General features: G+C 46.4%; 1 protein-coding gene across 11 annotated transcripts in view; it reads left to right on the forward strand.

Moving 5' to 3' along the window:
• Nucleotides 1-17595, forward strand: part of mcf2l2 (MCF.2 cell line derived transforming sequence-like 2) — a 465252-nt gene that overhangs the window by 306463 nt on the left and 141194 nt on the right. For all 11 annotated transcript variants that reach the window (XM_038816480.1, XM_038816477.1, XM_038816487.1 and 8 more), the window contains one exon: nucleotides 9234-9300. In XM_038816480.1, coding sequence (XP_038672408.1) covers nucleotides 9234-9300 — 67 coding nt within the window. The remainder of the gene's footprint in view (nucleotides 1-9233; nucleotides 9301-17595) is intronic.

The raw sequence follows: 17595 nt of genomic DNA on the forward strand, positions 1-17595 counted from the left end.
TCTGAGGAAGGAGCTGTGCTACAAAAGCTAGTGATTCGAAATAAACCTGTTGGACTTTGACCGGGTGTTGTAAGACTTCTTACTCTGCTCACTCCAGTCCAACGCCGGCATCTCCACATCATAGTATCACCAAAATAAAGTTGACAGGAAGCCACACCTCATTTCTTAGCAGAATAATTCCTAAATGTGTCATGTATTTAAAATTGCATTGAGCATTTTGTACACTCAAGGCATTTTTCTTTATTCCTGGGATGTGGGCATCGCTGATGTGACCTGCATTTATTAGCTGTCCCTTATTTGTTCTTGAAACATCATAATGGGACGTTTCAGAGTGTATTAACAGTCAACCACTTTGCTATGGGTTTGGATGCACATTTAGGTCAGACTAGCTAAGGATGGAGATTTTCTTTGAAGGACATTAATTAGTGAACCAGATAGGGTTTAACTACAACTGATGATAGTTGGCATGGTCATCATCACTAAGAGTAGCTTTATATTCTTGATTTATTAACTGAACTCAAATTCCACCAGCTGCTGTGGTGGGATTTGAACCCATCTCCCCAGAAGATGGATTGCCAGTCCGATGACATTATCATACTGCCATAACATCTCTCCATAACACATGTACCAGCAGAGGGAGTCGAGAAGAAGAATAAACAAATCCATGTTTTGACAGCATCTTGCTAGATCTTACTATTTCTTCCCAAAACTACACAAAACTCTCTTTAGAAATATTCAAACGCCATTTTAAAAACTCAGTCAAATTGTAGATCAGGCGATTGCTTTCATTTCCATTCCAGCTGACATCTTCAAATCTTGTGACCAACTCACTGCTTGATACGTTTCTAATATATTCCTCCAAAGTTGAAAAATTTAAGTGTGAGAAGAACAATCCTGATCTGGACCTGGGCAACTCCCAAAGGGCTTGCAACACTAAGCTGTTTAAACAAGCAGTAAATGCCATATCTCATTTAACTCCTGCAACAGGTGCAGATAATACTGGGAGAAGGCATGGTACTGGGCTCATAGTGAGCAGAAAGAAGCTACTGAGTTCTGGGCCAAAGGGTCATGACTGATCAGGTGGTTGGGACTTGTGAGAGAGTAAGTAGAGGGATGGAAATATAGAGCCTGAGAAAGGGTAAGTAGAGGTCTGATAAGGGTAAGCCAGTGTAGGGGTATTTGCATGTAGTTTGGTTCTCAAAACAAGACGAAATGGCAAGGAATAGTACTTGGGCTAATGGTGGTCATAGAGTGAAAGACTGAGGTTGCAGTGCAAATGTAAATATGTTATCCGTAATAACAACATGACATAATGGCTGGGGTTCTCTGAAATCCTGGACAAGTGTTGACGCCGACGTCAAAACCGGCGCAAGCGATGCCACTGTAAACGGGCCTCCAGGCCCAGTCATTCTCCTGGTCCTTGGGGACTAGAATGGCGCCGGAGTGCTGTGCGCTGCTCCGCCGCTGAAAGCCAGCCCTCTACGGCCGGCACGGGTCCGTGCATGCGTGCGACGGCCGTCTCCACGACAGCCCGCGGGGAACATGGCAGAGCCCAACAGGGGCCCTCGATCGCTGGCCTGGTCACCGTGGAGGCCCTCCAGAGTCGGTTCCCCCCCCCCCCCCCCCCACAACCAGAACGCCAAGGTCCCGCTAGGTAGGGCCATACGCAAACTACGCCGGTGGTACTCGGCGGGCACTTGGCCCGTCGAGCGCGCAGAATCACTGCAGGGCACAGCAGAGACCGCGCCAGCGCGATTGGTGCCGATTCTCCGATCGCCGGAGAATCAACACCCTGGCATCTGAGAGGTGTGGCGGGAGTCTACGTCAAAACCGGCGCAAGCGATGCCGCTGTAAACGGGCCTCCAGTGATTGGCAGTGTTTCTCCGACCCGACGCCGGCTCGGAGAATCCTGGCCAATATGTCTCTTTTTGAAATTGGTTTCAAAGGCTGATTTTCAATGGACAGTGTCTAACATGAGGTGGAAGGGGAAGGTGAATGAGTTGGGAAGTGTGTTGGTGCTCTTGGCATTGCATTACTGCAGCAGCTCCAAAAGGTGGCCTTGCTAAAATGCTAGCCTTGCTAATATGCCCATATGAATATTTTTCACAAACTGTTGCATGGCTCCACCTGTTCTAAACAAAAGAACTCTGCTGCTACCTATAGAGGGATTCCCGGAAATTCATGAGGACATTTAAAAAATTATTTTATTCATTTACGGGATGTGGGCATCTCTGGTTAGGTCAGGATTTAGTGCCCATCCCGAGTTGTCCTTCAGAAGGTGGTGGTGAGTTGCCTTAACTGTGGACTAAGCAGAGAAAATTGGCCCTGATGCATTACTTACAAGTACACCAGGGAAACCCTATATAAGTAAATGACAACATTGCAAGCAGTTTATCTGTTTTTTTTTAATAGTTTCAAAGTGTGATTATTCTTAATTAGTAGATATTATTCCTGGGTGAGGAAATGACGTATAATTCATCTAAAGTGAGAAAGATGGCTCCCAGGTAGGGGCCAATCTATTCAAAGCAAAAGCAACTTGGGGGCTTTTTAAGCAAGCATTTTGTTGAGTTTAGGAGATTCACTTTTGTTTTTCCTTTCTAAAGTCAATTTTTAATGCATTTTGAAAGTACAAAGCTGCCTTGCTTTGATTCAACAGCACTCCTTCTTAAGTCAAGGTAAATGGAAGGAAGCTCCCACCGAAGGTTATCAGTGAATCATTGCATATGGGTAAGTTCATGGGATGTTAGCAAAGGAGAAGTAACTGATCATACTTTACTTCATTCTAAGGGAAAGTATTAAAGATTGTAATTACATACCTAGCCACAATAGTAAAGATGGAAATTACTGTAAATCTACTCATTGTCCTCACTTGTACTAGCTTTTCATCAATCAGTCTGGTTGTCTATTGTCTAAGCTATGGTTGGGTAAATATTATTTCACCTTCTAAATCCAGCAAACTAACATATAATAGCAAAAAGCTTCTGTTTGCCTGTAGCTATTTTGTGTAAGTGAAGGCAACCTGCCATTCATTTATGGAAGTGATCTTTGCCACTGAACCTGAGGAAGATATATGATATCTCGGTCCAAAAGCACAACAGATGTATATCATGGCTTATTGATTGAATTGGAAATCAATTAATATATTCTAGGGAGTATTACATCATTCATAGGGAAGGGTTACGTTGTTCATATGGGGAGGGAAGGTGGCCAGAGTTAGAAAGGTGCTACTACAGAGGGGAAGGCAGGCACGGGATTTGGATCTTCTGAACCTGATGTACTACTACTGGGCAGCGAATATGGAGAAGGTGTGGAGCTGGGGAAGAGGGGTTGATTCCCAGTGTGTCAGAATGGAGGAGAGTTTGTGCAGAGGGTCAGGATTGAAAGTACTAGAAACAGCGCCGCACCCGATAGCCCCGGGGAAGTACTCAGGGAGTCCGGTAATAATAGCTTCATTGAGAATTTGGAGGCAGTTTCGCCAACACTTCGGGTTGGGAGCAGGGTCAAGGGAAATGCTGATTCGGGGGAACCACAGATTTAAGCCAGGGAGGTGGGATGGAAATTTTCGGAAATGGGAGGAGAAGGGGATTCAGACATTAAAACATTGGTTTCTTAGAGGTCGGTTTGAAGGAGCTGGAAGCGAAGTATGGGCTGGAATAGGGGGAAATGTTTAGATACATGCAGGTTCAAGATTTTGCCAGAAAGGAGATACAGAAATTCCCGGAGGAGCCGGCCTCCACATTGCTGGAGGAGGTGCTGATGACAGGGGACTGGAGAAGGGGGTAATGTCAGCAGTGTACGGAGCTATTTTGGAAGAGGAGAAGGCACTACTGGAGGGGATCAAAGCAAAGTAGGAGGAAGAATTGGGAGAAGATATGGAGGAGGGGTTTTGGTGTGAGGTGCTCTGGAGAGTGAATGCCTCCACCTCGTGCGCGAGGTTGGGGCTGATACAGCTGAAGGTGGTATACGGAGCACACCTCACGAGGGCAAGGATGAGCCGATTCGTTGAAGGATTAGAGATGTGTGTGAGCATTGCGGGGGGGGGGGGCTAATCACGTTCATGTGTTTTGGTCCTGTCCAAAGCTAGAGGATTATTGGTAGGAGGTTATTAGGGTAATTTCTAAAGTGGTGCACGTGAAACTGGACCCAGGACCCTGGGAAGGCCATATTGGGGATGTTGAACAGGCCAGGGTTGGAAATGGGTGCAGAGGCAGATATTGTAGCCTTCGCCTCGTTGATCGCCCGAAGACGGATCCTGCTGGGTTGAAGACCAGCCTCTCCACCCTGTGTCCTGATGTGGCAGGTGGACCTGTTGGAATTCTTGACTCTTGAGAAGGTTAAGTTTGAACTGAGGGGAAGGATAGAGGGGTCCTACAATTCATGGGCATTATTCATTATGCACTTTCAAGAACTGGATAACATCGAACATGAGAGGGCTGGGGGGAGGGGGGGTGATGGTTGTTAATGGGGCTATGTGGGATTCCTGATTCCTTTTTTTCAGTTGTTTATGTGAACATGTGGGCGAATGTTTTGGGTTTGGTGGGAGGATGGGATTGTTGTTATTGATATGGGGATTGACATACTTGTTACTGATTATTGTTTATTGTTGGTGGGTGTAAACTTTGGAGAAAATGCGAAAAAGGATTTAAATATTTAAAAATATATATATATTCTGTTTAACTGTCAGCTGTTTCTATATCTGAAATTTTATATGCATTAGATTCAGTTTCCAGCAGTTACTACAACTGTCTGGTAATCAGCAACTAGATTAGCATTTGGGTTCAAATTGTTGTTGCACAATTGAATTCACCTTGTAAATAAAACAAAGGCAAAACTAATAATGCAGAAGTGAAGGAATTTGGAACTAGGAAAATAATTTGAGAAATAAATGGGAGCTAGAATCAGAAAATAAACTGATCTTTTAAAAAAGAACTGAGGACATTTTCCCTTTCTCCACACTAACTGGCCCCAGTTAGAACTACAAATGTTTTTATAACAGCCTAAATGTAATGAAACGTCCCTGGGCGCTTCACAGAAATGTACGAAACAAAAGACCGAAAGCTTGGTCAGGGAGGTAGGTCTGAAGGAGTGTGTTAAAGGAGGAAAGAGAAGTAGAGAGGCAAAGAGTTGTAGAGAAACAAAATCCAGAGACAAGGGCGAAGGAAACTCGTCACGGTCATCAGTGATGGAGCTATTAAAATTGGGTGGCCAGAATTAGATGAGTGCAGATATCTCTAAGAGCTGTGCAACTTTGAGAGGTACAGATATAGTGAGAGAAGAAAGATTTGAAATGAGAATTTTAAAATCAAGGATGTGCTTGACCAGGAATCAGTGTAAGTCAGTGAGCACAGGTGTGATGGTGGACTGGACTTGTTTTGAGACATGGGAAAAGCGTTCCAGATGACCTCACGTTTATGGAGGGTAGAATGTGAATGACCAGCTGACATTTCGTTGGAATAGTCAGGCCTTGCAACAACAAAGGCATCACTGAAAGTTTCTACAGCAGTAAGCTGAGACAGGGGAAAGGTTGGGCACTATAACACCAATCTTAGTGATGGCATGAATATGTGGCCCGAAGCTCATCTCAGAGTCTAATATGGCACCAAGATTGCAAATAGACTGTTTTGGTCTCTGCCTGATGCCAGGATGGAGTTGTTAGCTAGAGAGAAGCATGATATAGGGAAGGGAATTAGCGCTGGGCATTCCTCTAATCCTCATTGCCATGAAAATTGTGACTAGGAAACACCTTTGTAGGTGCTTTGTTTGATTCTGCAAACCTCTTGAGAGGAAGTCCCAAAGTTGCACAGGTATTTAAGACAGCAATATCATTGAAGCATATCAAATTGAAGCCCCATGAGATATTGAGAAGATGATCGTTTATAAAAGCAATGCAGCAGATTCTTTATGGTGCAAGGTTATGGTAAATTGTGGAGAGTGTTATTAAAATTGCATGTACAAGTTATGATTTGCATGATGATCATTTTCATATACACATAAAAGTTCGGGACCTGAGTAAATAAGCTTTTGCCACTTTATCATGGGTAGGATGGCTTCACACTTTTCCCATGTTTTAACTCAAAACAAGTCCAGCCCACCATCACACCTGTGCTCTCTGACTTACACTGATTCCTGGTCAAGCACATCCTTGATTTTAAAATTCTGATCGTTGTTTTCAAATCCTTCTTCTCTCCCTATATCTGTACCTCTCAAAAGTTCCACAGCTCTTAGAGATGTCTGCACTCATCTAATTCTGGCCACCCAATTTTAATAGCTCCATTGTGAAAATTGGTATTAGTGCCTCTCCTAACCATATCCAGAATTGTTTGTGTGGGCATGAAGTATGCCAAGCAGGCAGACCGTGATGTCAGTCAGCATCTAACACTGATTTGGAGTTTAATCTGGCATTTTGAACAATGCCAATCTAGTTAATACCTTCTCTAAAACATACCATCAACAATGTGGGTCCCTCCTCTAATACTTTTTAAAGACATCACCATCCAACTAAGCAGAACTGCTTCTTTTAACTATCTAAGTTCTCATGCAGAGTCTGTAGAAGGATTGGATTGTTGTAAGAGTTGTGAAAAGTTGGTTAAGTCTTTAGGAGGGAATGCTAGACATTGGGTAGGTGTTGTGTGTTGCTGAAAGGCCCAAACGCACGCCATTTATTCTCAGTCAAGGGAGCTATATTTGCAGTTCCTCTTGGGCTTCAGCATCAAGAGGGCAATTGAACAGAGGCAGCAAATAAGACAAGCTGAGGGAGGACAGAACTGAGCTGGAGGACCTCCCCACATAGGGGGCGAAATTCTCCCGAAACGGGAGAAATCGTAAAACTGCCGTAAAACCCGGGCGGGTTTTACGGCAGCGCGCCCCTTCCCGACGGGGGACCGATTCTGGTCCTCCGTCGGGGCTAGCAGCCCGACGTCGGAGGCTCCGACAAGTCGGGCTTAACGAAAATCGTTAAGCCCGCTTGCCGGAGTTAGCGCCGGCTGACGCGTCATATGACGTCAGCCGCGCATGCGCAGGTGGGAAGACTCCACCCGCGCATGCGCGGGTGACATCATCGCGTTTTTGCGCGAAACCCGCGCATGCGCGGGCCGGGTTGCCCCTCAGCCGCCCCGCGTATTGATACTGCGGGGCGGCGGAAGGACAAATAGTGCGCGGGCATCGGGCCCGCTGCCCGCGATCGGTGCCCACCGATCGCGGGCCCATGGCACCCTTGGCACGGCCGTGGTACTGCCGTGCCAATCGGTGCCATGGTTATTTTTTGCGAGTTTGTCACGAAGTTTTTACGAACGGCAGGACCAGGTGTGTTTGCCGTTCGTAAAAAGGTCGTAAAGGGCTGGGACTTCGGCCCTTCTAACAGCTGAGAATCGCTGCCGGCCGTAAAAAAAACGGCGGCAGCGATTCTTGTCGGGATTTCGGCGGGGGGGGGGGGGGGAGAATAGCGGGAGGGCGTCAAAAAAGTCGGGAAGGCCCTCCCCCTATTCTCCCACCTGTCGTGGGGGGGGGAGAATTTCGCCCAGGGTCTTCACAGAGAACTTTCCTATCTGCACTACACCAGGAGTACTGTCTGCAGAGGTTACACGTCACGGATTAGATCAAATAAAGGAGTATCTAATACCTCAGTTTGGTTTCCCTAGTGCAGCCTAACATGCACCTCTCCTTCAAGACACGCAATCTGCCTTTAAGTATGCTGGTCCATTTTAAGCGGTGCTAGTCTTGCATGAACCTGTGTCCTCTTCTTGACATCCACACCTTACTGAAGTTATTCCCCTGCCTTTGCCGCTTCTATTCCTGGTACGCTTTTGTTTCTTCCCCCTGCCTTCATTCCCCTAACCTTTCTCCTTCTCCTTGCCGCAAACCACCTTCCCACTTACTCATTTCCCTCCTTTTTCTCTACCTCTCCAACTCCATCTTCCCCTCCTCCTACCCCTGTAGTCGCATTAAAACAGAGAGGATGCACATTTATGCACAGTGACCGTTATTCCAATGAAAATAGATGTTTATGGTGAGGAACATTACTTCTGGCACAATTCAATTCACAAAAAAGTTAATATAGTAATGCATATATTTCTTGACTGGTCAGCCCTCACTTTTAATTTTCTGCTGCTTCAGGCTTGATGTCAGCAGGTGAGTTAGAACCTGCATTCTATAGGTGTGTTCGGATGGTTTTGTAGACAAATTGGGTCCACAGATGAAGCAATTCTAACATGGCTACCATGACATGCCTTGGTCTTGATTTATAAAGATCTTTCATGTTACAAAGTCATCAGTTTTCTTTCACCAGAGGCACCCACTGATAACTATCTGCAGAGTTAGCAGTCTAATGAATCTGACTAATATCAGCTGATCATCTAGGTTGGCTGGAGACAAGTTTCTGAAAGATAGGGCCCTTAGACATTTGTTGGACAGCTCAGCAGTTGGAAATGACCAACTAAAATCGAAAAACAACCGAGTTCATCAGTTCTCTGGGTTCTCCGAGACAAAGACAACTATCCAAAGTCCATGGGACAGCCATAAGCTCACACATAAACTTCATGCTGCAAACACTGGCCCAAGTTTAGTATTACTGCGAGTTATCAGAATGTCATATCTTTGTTTTCTCTCTGAGGTACAAACTAAAAATTCTGTAAACAATTAAGATTTATCGTGTTGGCTTAATGCTTTTAGTTTTACTTTTAATAAAATCTTATTCTTATTTTATAGCCTAAGTCACATGATCTGATAAAGTGTTTATTCGTGCATGAAAGAATACACTGAAGGCTTGTGCCAATCTCTGAAGTTAATTGCAATAATAAGGATTTCTGTTCAATCCTCACTTGAAGTTATATTTTGGTTTGCCATGAACAGCGACTTACTGAGATTGGTATCAAACCCAAGAGAATTATCTGAGTGAAAGCCAATACTAGGTTTAAATTTGAAGCTGGTTCCCAGAAAGGAGCTGCTATAAACTGTTCACTAGTTGGTCTTTGAAAGTATTTAATTCAATTTTTCAATCAATCTGATCAGCAGACTTTTGTGAACCGGGCAGTAATATTACACACATTGCCTAAATCATACTTTTGAATTGGTATGACAGTGTTTCCTTCTTACCATTGTCTTACATTGTTAATTAAATTCCTTTTATGAAAAGCAAATCGGCACTGACTACAATTTCAGTTTGTTGCCTTCATATGTAATTTATTAACCATGTGTAAAATATAACAGAAAATTAATGCCATTCATCTACGTCCCAGGCACATCATGAATGAACTGATTGAAACAGAACGGGTGTATGTCGAAGAACTTCTGAGCATCATTGAGGTAGGGAAATTGTGTAATTCAAAGTTCTGAAAAATCTGATCATGTATCTTTAAGAGCTTTGGTTATCGCGTTGTTTCATCCGGAAAAGGTATACCATTGTGATGCAGCTTATTGGAGCAGTATTTGACATGGCTTTCCCTATCAGTTGGATGAAATAAATGTTGACTAAAATAGGGGTCATTCCCTGTTACAAATAGAAATTTCTCTGAACAGTCACTACGGTCAGTATGATATTTAGAATTTCTGAATTGTAAGCCCTCAGGCATGGAGATAGGTGTCCTCCATGCAACTATTTTTTTTTAAAAAACAGCGTGTAGAATTTAATCCAGACCTTCACAGCGGGAAGCATAGCAGCCAGTCCCATTTAAGCATGGGGAGAACCATTCATTAGTCTGCCAGTGGAGGGAAAACCTCCCACAATTAAGTCAGAGGTAGGAAAGGTGAGAAAAATACCTCGTGGCGGTATGCCAATTAGTCTCTTAGTGATTCAATAGACAGCAATTATCCCTGAGCCCACTGGAATCTAGTGGTGATTTTGGGATGAGATGGACTTTCGTTTTCCTCCACTCCTGAAGACCTCCCAGCAAATCCTGTCAGGTTTAGCAGTGGCCTACTGGGTGTGGGGTGTTGTCCCTGTCAGGCAAACAATGCCTCTTTGAGGGACCTGGCATTAGGAAGGGGAGGAGGAGACTTCTGAAACCTCCTTGCCTTGACCTCCCTGCCCCACTTGTGTGAACCAAGTAGCTTACCCATGGCTGCCATCCTTCCCTCATTCACCTGCGTCCATGGATCTAGTGATGTTCCCCAGTGAAGTCCACAGGGCATTTTACTCCCAGGGGCACAACCAGCCATGGAGAGCTACCATGTCTGATAGGCTGGCACCTCTCGGAGGATGGAATTTCCACACACTGCGTTCCACATCCTGGGGAATGTCTGACACTGGCCATTTAAATGCCTGACAGGCACTCAATTTAGTCAGCCCTCCCCTATGGAAGCGATGCAGTGTTCCCACTGGTTCTCCAACCAGTGGTCAGGACCCCTTTTGCCAGCAATAAAGCCAACCCAGTATGTTTATTATCATTAATAATTAGTCATGGCTTCTTTCACCTATATGTATGTGAAATTAAAAAGATAAATCATAATGGTTTTTCTCTTTGATATTACAGTAGTCCACTTGGAAGCCATAAATCATTACTGGGAATTTGGAAAGTTGTTTTATCTGAGGGTACAGTGGGAACTTCAATTCTATATTTTAGTGCACTGCAGACTTCTCAGTTTCACTCTTTTGCTGTGTTATTCTGGACAAAAATCAACCTTTGTAAACCATACAAGAAGTATTCATCAGAGAGCATCAAATGGATATTTACCTTTTTCAATGTATTGCAAACCACACTGATGTTAAATGCGAGAGTATCCCAAAACCCAGAAGATAACTTGGGACACTGGTTCTTAGTGGCGTATGTGTTTTTCTTGGTACAATGTGAGGAATGATGTACAATCCAGTGAGTCGTTGGGCGAATAATTAATAAAGAATTAATAATCAATTTAGAAGAAAAACAAAACACACATGACAAGAAGGACTATAAAACAGAATTACACATACGCATATTGATGACTGTACGCACAATTTTACAGGAAACTATTCTTTGGTCCCCAAATACCTAATTTACCGGAAGTCTGAGACAACCCTTTTCCCAAACAACATCTAATTTTAAGTAACTTTGAGCTAAATCCAGCAAATAATTTCCACAACCAGGTTAAGGTGGCCACGTCTGGGAAATAGTCTTCAGGTTCAGCGAAGGTGGAAAATGGGTATTTCTTTTGGAGACTAAGGCCGGGATTCTCCCGGCCAAGTGCTGACTCTGCCATAAACACCGGAGTGGTGTACGCCGGCATCAATGGACCTCCTGGCCCAGCAGTTAGGCGGTCCTCAGGGGGCCAGCATGCTGCTCCGGCGCCGAAAGGCGGCCCTGCGCTGCCGGCGCCGGAGCAGCATGCGCGTGGTGGCCGTCTCCGCTCCAGCGCCGATCAACATGGCGGAGACCCAAGCGGGCCCACGCAGGAGGAGGTAGGCGGCCAATTGCGGGCCTGGATGCCGTGGAGGCCTCCCCCGGAGTCTTATCCCCCCGCCCCCCCCGCCAGGATGGCCACCGTGGCTGCGGGTCCGAGCTCCCGCCGGGTGGTACCAGGTTAGAACCACACCGACGGGACTCGCCGGAACCCGGCGGGAATTCGGCTCGGAGAATGGCCATGGGGGCCTCTTTCAGCTCCCTGTTTTACTTTGGGTTTTTTTAAATCTTAATTTTCCCCAATTCCAAACAACTGTAATTTATCATCAAATAACTAGCTAGATGAAATGCAGGAAGAGTTGAACAGAGGGTAGCGCTGTTCTCTTGATCAGGAGGTCAGATAGGTGGCTCTTTATAGCTTTCTGCCACTCCCCTCAATATTGACAGCTGACTGATTTAGCGGGTGACATAAAAACAAAATAATCTGTATTTAGAGGCTGTAAATCTGAAATAAAACATAAAAATGTTAGAAATACTCAGCAGGTCAGACAGCATCTATGCAGGGAGAACCAGGGGCAATATTTCAGGTTGATGACAGTCCATAATTCTAATTGACTCATGGGGCTTCTGACCCTGTACGCCTACTAGGAGGACACTCCTCAAATAGAGGATTTGTGGGCACCACCTGAGAAATTGTGGATTCACCTCATGTGCCACCATTTCTCTTGAGTCCTGCAGAAGCTACCACCAGTTGACTGATATTTTGGTAAGAATTCACTGCACTTGAACATTCTGACAACAGCTGGAGGAGCCAACATGCACATACCTGCTATGCTTCAAGGAATCTCCTGTCGCCTTATATTGTTGCATCTATTAAATAGTATAGAAACAATTCAGCCCCCAACCTCTTATGTAATGTGGGATTTAAGTTCCACTATTCCACATTCATTTTGGTTTCTCAGAGTCAGTCATATAATTCAGTGACAGTCAGAAGTCCTTATAGTTAGAATAGCCCAAAACACCACAGTTTTTTCAGGGACATTGTGTTGGCTGTAAATTTCAAGCTTAGCATCAAAATTGCTACAGGTTTCAGTGTGCCTGGCTTCTGGCAGATGGCTTTTTATTTTTGCATTTCCATACAGTATTAATATGCCAACATAGTTCATGTCCAAATTCAGCAAGACCTGGATAATGTCCAGGCTTGGGCTGAGAAGTGGCAAGTTAGATTCACACCACACAAGTGCCAGGTAATGACCATCTCCAACAAGAGAGGATCGCCCCTTGACATTCAATGACATTACCATCGCTGAATCCCCCACAATCAACATCATGGTGATTATCATTGACCAGAAATTGAACTGTACTATCAATATAAATACTGTAGCTACAAGATAATAATAATCTTTAGTATTGTCACAAGTAGGCTTATATTAACACTTCAATGAAGTTAATGTGAAAACTCCCTAGTCACCACACTCCTGCGCCTCTTCGTGTACACAGGGAGAATTCAGAATGTCCAATTCACCTAACAAACACAGTAGGTCAAACGATAGGAATCCCGCGGTGAGTAACTCACCTCTTGACTCTCAAACCTGTCTACCATCTAAGGTACCTTAAAGTCAGCATAGTCCCAGGTGACCATAGGCTGATTTCCCATTTGAGGGGGAGAGCTGACTGGTGGTGATTTAACCTGAGGATCACCGCACCTCAGATGAGGGAGGGGCAAGTTCAGAAGGCGGGGCCTTCAAAAGTAACCTCAGCCAGTACGGGAATTGAACCCGTGCTGCTGGCCTCGCTTTGCATCACGCACCAGCTGTCTAGCCAACTGAGCTAAACCGGCCCCGAAACACTTACAAGACACATGCCAGGAGTGCAATGGAATAATCTACACTTGTCTGATGAATTCAGCTCCAACAACACTCAAGAATGTCAATACCATCCAGGACAAAGCAGCCCGCCTGATTGTTCCCCCTTCCACAAACATCCAATCCCTCCACCACCGATGAACAATGGTCGCAATGTGTACCATCTACAAGATGCACTGCAGGAACTCACTAAAGTTCCTTAGGCAGTACCTTCCAAAACTACGCCACTACCTTCTAGAAGGACAAGACCAGCAGATACCTGGGAGCACTACCACCTGGAGGTTGCTCTCCAAGTCACTCGCCATCCTGATTTGGAAATATATCACTGTTCTGTTAGTTGCAGAGTCAAAATCCTGACATTCCCTCCCTAACAGCACTGTGAATATATCTACACCGCAGGTACTGCAGTGGTTCAAGAAGGCAGCTCACCACCATCATCTCCAGGGCAACAAGTTGCTTTGTTCACTGTTTGCATAAACTGAACTTTGCTGGACTTTTGGCACTTCTCTGTGGGGAAGGACCATTAATTGTCAGTCCCCCTGTTACTTCCTCCTGCATGCCCATGCAGTACTTCACAGATTGTGTCACTTATTCTACATGTGCAACAAAGTCCAATGATGTGAGTGGATTTGCTTGGTGGAGGGTGTGCTGAAATGAAATGTCACAATATCTTGAATTGGAGAAGATCCTGTGAGCTTTCCTTTGTGGCAGTGAAATCTTATCACATGCCCTCTCAAGCAGGCTGCTGAAAAACAGTAAATTAATTTGTAGCTATGCAACAATATGAATGGCGGAATGACGAGAAAGAAATGTTAAGCTAAGTCTGCATCAGCTGAAAAGAAAACTGCAATTCAAAAAGCAGATAAAGAGGAAACCCTCGTGTTGTGAGACATTTTGGCAGAAAGCGTAACCGAATGATGTGACTGATCAGAGAATAAAAAGCAGCAACACAAGGCACTAATAAAAATACAAGGAAGAAGCTAAATTGAGAGTGTTGAATCTGCAGCAGGCAGAATGCGCAGACCCGCCCGTGTCCGGAGCAAGGTCCACATCCATGGGTAAGTGCGCTGGGCCGTTCGACCATCTCGCCTGTGGATGGCGTGCAGGCACTAACCTTGCAGCGCCGGGAGGCGTATATTGGACTGGGGAGTGGTGTTTATGTGACGAGCGTCTGGGCGGTGGTAATGCTGGCATGGCCGCAGGAGCCAACACGGGCACCTCCAGCGGTGGCAGAATGTCCATCTCGGTTTCCGACTCGGAGCTAGGCGATGCTTTGTTCGGCATCTCAGTGTCTTCAAAAATCACCGCTGAATCCTCGGCAACCGGCAGAGCCGAAGACGTTGGTGCTAACAGGGGTGGCTGGGTCAACGGTGAAGATGAGACATCGGAATCAACGGCTGGTACAGCGTGAGTATCTGGCACGCAGCTTTGGAGATGGTCCATGTGGTGTTAGACTCGCGGCACTGTGCCCGTATTTGGTAAGAAACTGGACTTATTTTTGCCAATGCGACGCCCGGGATCCAAGCAGCCCCTCCGCCGAAGTTCCGGACGTGTTTTGGTCTCCCGGTGCGAACTTGTGCAGTGGCCTGTGGCGACCTGTGTCTGCCTCGGTTTGCACCTTAGCGGGGCGGACCACTCCACCAATATCCGGAAGAACGAGACTCTAACCGCTGCGGAGGCGGCAACCCATCAACATATCAGCTGCTCTTTCTCAGGGTACAAATTAAATCTAGACAAGAGTGAATATTTTGTGGTGTCTCGGCCAGGGGTGGGGGCAGGGGTTGGGGGGGGGGGGGGGGGGGGGGCTGCCATTCCGTAAGGCAGGGACTCACTTTAGATACCTGGGGGTGCAGGTTGCCCGAGATTGGGTGGGGCTCCATATATACAACATTTCTAGTTTGGTGGAGAGAGTGAAAGCTGATCTGGCAAGGTGGGATGGTCTCCCTCTGTCACTGGCATGTCGGGTACAGACGGTTAAACTTAATGTGCTGCCGCGATTCCTGTTTATTTTTCAATGCTTGCCGATTTTCCTGCCAAAGGCATTTTTTAGAGAGATTGAAGGGGTGATTACCTCGTTCATATGGGGAAGAAAGGTGGCCAGAATTAAAAAGGTGCTACTACAGAGAGGAAGGCAGGCAGGAGGTTTGGGTCTTCCGAACCTGATGTGGGCGACAAATGTGGGGAAGGTACGGAGCTGGGTCAGAGGGGTTGACTCCCAATGGATCAGAATGGAGGAGAGATTGTATAGGGGTTCGGGATTGAAGGCGCTAGCGTAGGCCTTTTGGTCCTGCGGCATAGCCCTGTGCCGAGCCCATACTGCACCGTGTGACGGACGGGGTATCGCTGAGAGTCTGGGTCCACCTGCGAACGCAGGATGGCGTGACTGGTAGCGAGTCCATAAAATGGAGGGCGGCAATGACCTCGCTGACTATCGCTGATGTAGGTGGCCTGGTCAGCAGGGCAGGCGGCATGGGGAATCTTGGTCCCGGAGCGGTGCTCCAACGCATAGTCATACGCCGCGAGCAACAATGCCCATCACTGGATGTGGGCGGAAGCAATGGGGAGAGAATTGCCCGATTCTCCTTGAAGAGCTCTAGAAGGGGCTTGTGGTACGTGAGAACGGTGAAACGATGGTCGTAGACATATTGATGGAATGTCTTGACCCCGAATACAACAACCAAACCCTCCTTCTCGATCTGGGGATACTACTTCTCTGTGTCGGCCAATGTTCTTGAGGCGAAGGAACGTTAAGAACCATTGTCCATTTCATGGGCCAACACGACCCCAAGAGCGAACGGAAAAACATCACAGGTCAACAGGATTGGCAGGGATGAGAATACCGGAGGAGGCCATGGAGTGAGTGGTCATACATTTGGCAGCTCCCGCTTGAGGCAGATTTTCCGGACCTTTTCCCCATGTGTAGGGTGGACATCTTGATGAAGAAAGGTGCAGGAGTGATTGGAGAAGGTGAAACTCCACTGGTGTGCCTGGTGGATGGATCCATGGACCAGAAGTGGAGCGAAAAGATAGGGAGCATTTGGAGCAGGAAAATCTTTGTGCGCCACAGGTAAAGATGGCAGAGGGTAAAGGGCCTGTCCTGCCAGTCTAGTGGTCGATGGAGCAACTGGTGAACCTCTTGAATGAGAAGTTCTGCCAACAACAGAGGTAAGCCCAGGAGGACCTTGCCAGGGCAATGGAGCTGCTAAAAGCAGGAAGTGACCACATGGAACAGAGGCAGGAGTCCCAGGGCCAGGTGATTCGGAACGTGGAGGAGGCGGTGGGGGAGCACGAGACGCATCTCGCCTCATTGGTGGCCAAGATAGGTGTGATGAGGTAGACCCAAAAGTATTGAAGGTGGAGGACCTGGAGAATCGCTCCAGGAGACAGAATTTGCGAATCGTGGGGATTCCTGAAGGCATCAAGGGAGCGGGCACCAGGACATATGTAGCTGACCCGATAGCACAGTGGTTAGCACTGTTGCTTCACAGGGCCAGGGTCCAAGGTTTGATTCCGGCTTGGGTCTCTGTCTGTGTGGAGTCTGCACGTTCTCCCTGTGTCTGCATGGGTTTGAACCGGGTGCTCCAGTTTCCTCCCACAAGTCCCGAAAGATCTGTTGTGAGGTGAATCGACATTCTGAATTCTCCCTCTGTGTACCCGAACAGGCGCCTGAACGTGGCAACTGAGGGATTTTCACAGTAACTTCATCGCGGTGTTAATGTAAACCTACTTGTGACACTAATAAAGATTATTTTTTTAAAGTGCATTTTGGGTGCAGAGGACCCTTCGATGGACTTTGGGGGCAACTCCTTAAGGAGTTACGCCTTGGCCCACCGCGAGGTCCAACATGTCAGGTTCATGTTTGCTGAAACAATCTGTAATCCCCGCCCACGTGATTTCTGACCCTGGGGACCAGAGAGTCACGGAGTGCCAGAGAATAGGGCGCCATGCCTGATAGTCATCAAGACCCATTTACATCCTCCCGCTGGCGCATGTACGTGCACCTCGATTCCAGCGGCAGCAGGGGGTCGAAGCTTCACGTTCGGATCGGTACACGCCGACGCCTGGCATCGATCCCGATTTTGTAATTCTCTGCTGTATCGGGTCCCCAATACCGGCGGCGGGCAAAGGAGAGTCATCTCCCTGGTGTCTTCTTCACAATAGCTTGACGTTGTCTGCAAATTTAGCTACCATGCCTTCACTCCCCTCATATAAGTCATTGATGTAAATTGTAAAATGTTGAGGCTCGAGAACAGCCTCTATGGGAATCCACTCGACACATCCTGCCAATCAGTGAAGGATCCATTATGAATACACTCTTTTTTTCTGCCAGCCAGCCAGTCTTCTATCCAGGTTAATATGTTACCCCTACACCATCAGTTTATATTTTCTGCAATAGCCTTATCAAAAGCCTCTGGAAATCC

The sequence above is a fragment of the Scyliorhinus canicula genome, chromosome 13 (genome assembly GCF_902713615.1).
Source record: "Scyliorhinus canicula chromosome 13, sScyCan1.1, whole genome shotgun sequence".
In the NCBI taxonomy this organism is placed as follows: domain Eukaryota; kingdom Metazoa; phylum Chordata; class Chondrichthyes; order Carcharhiniformes; family Scyliorhinidae; genus Scyliorhinus; species Scyliorhinus canicula.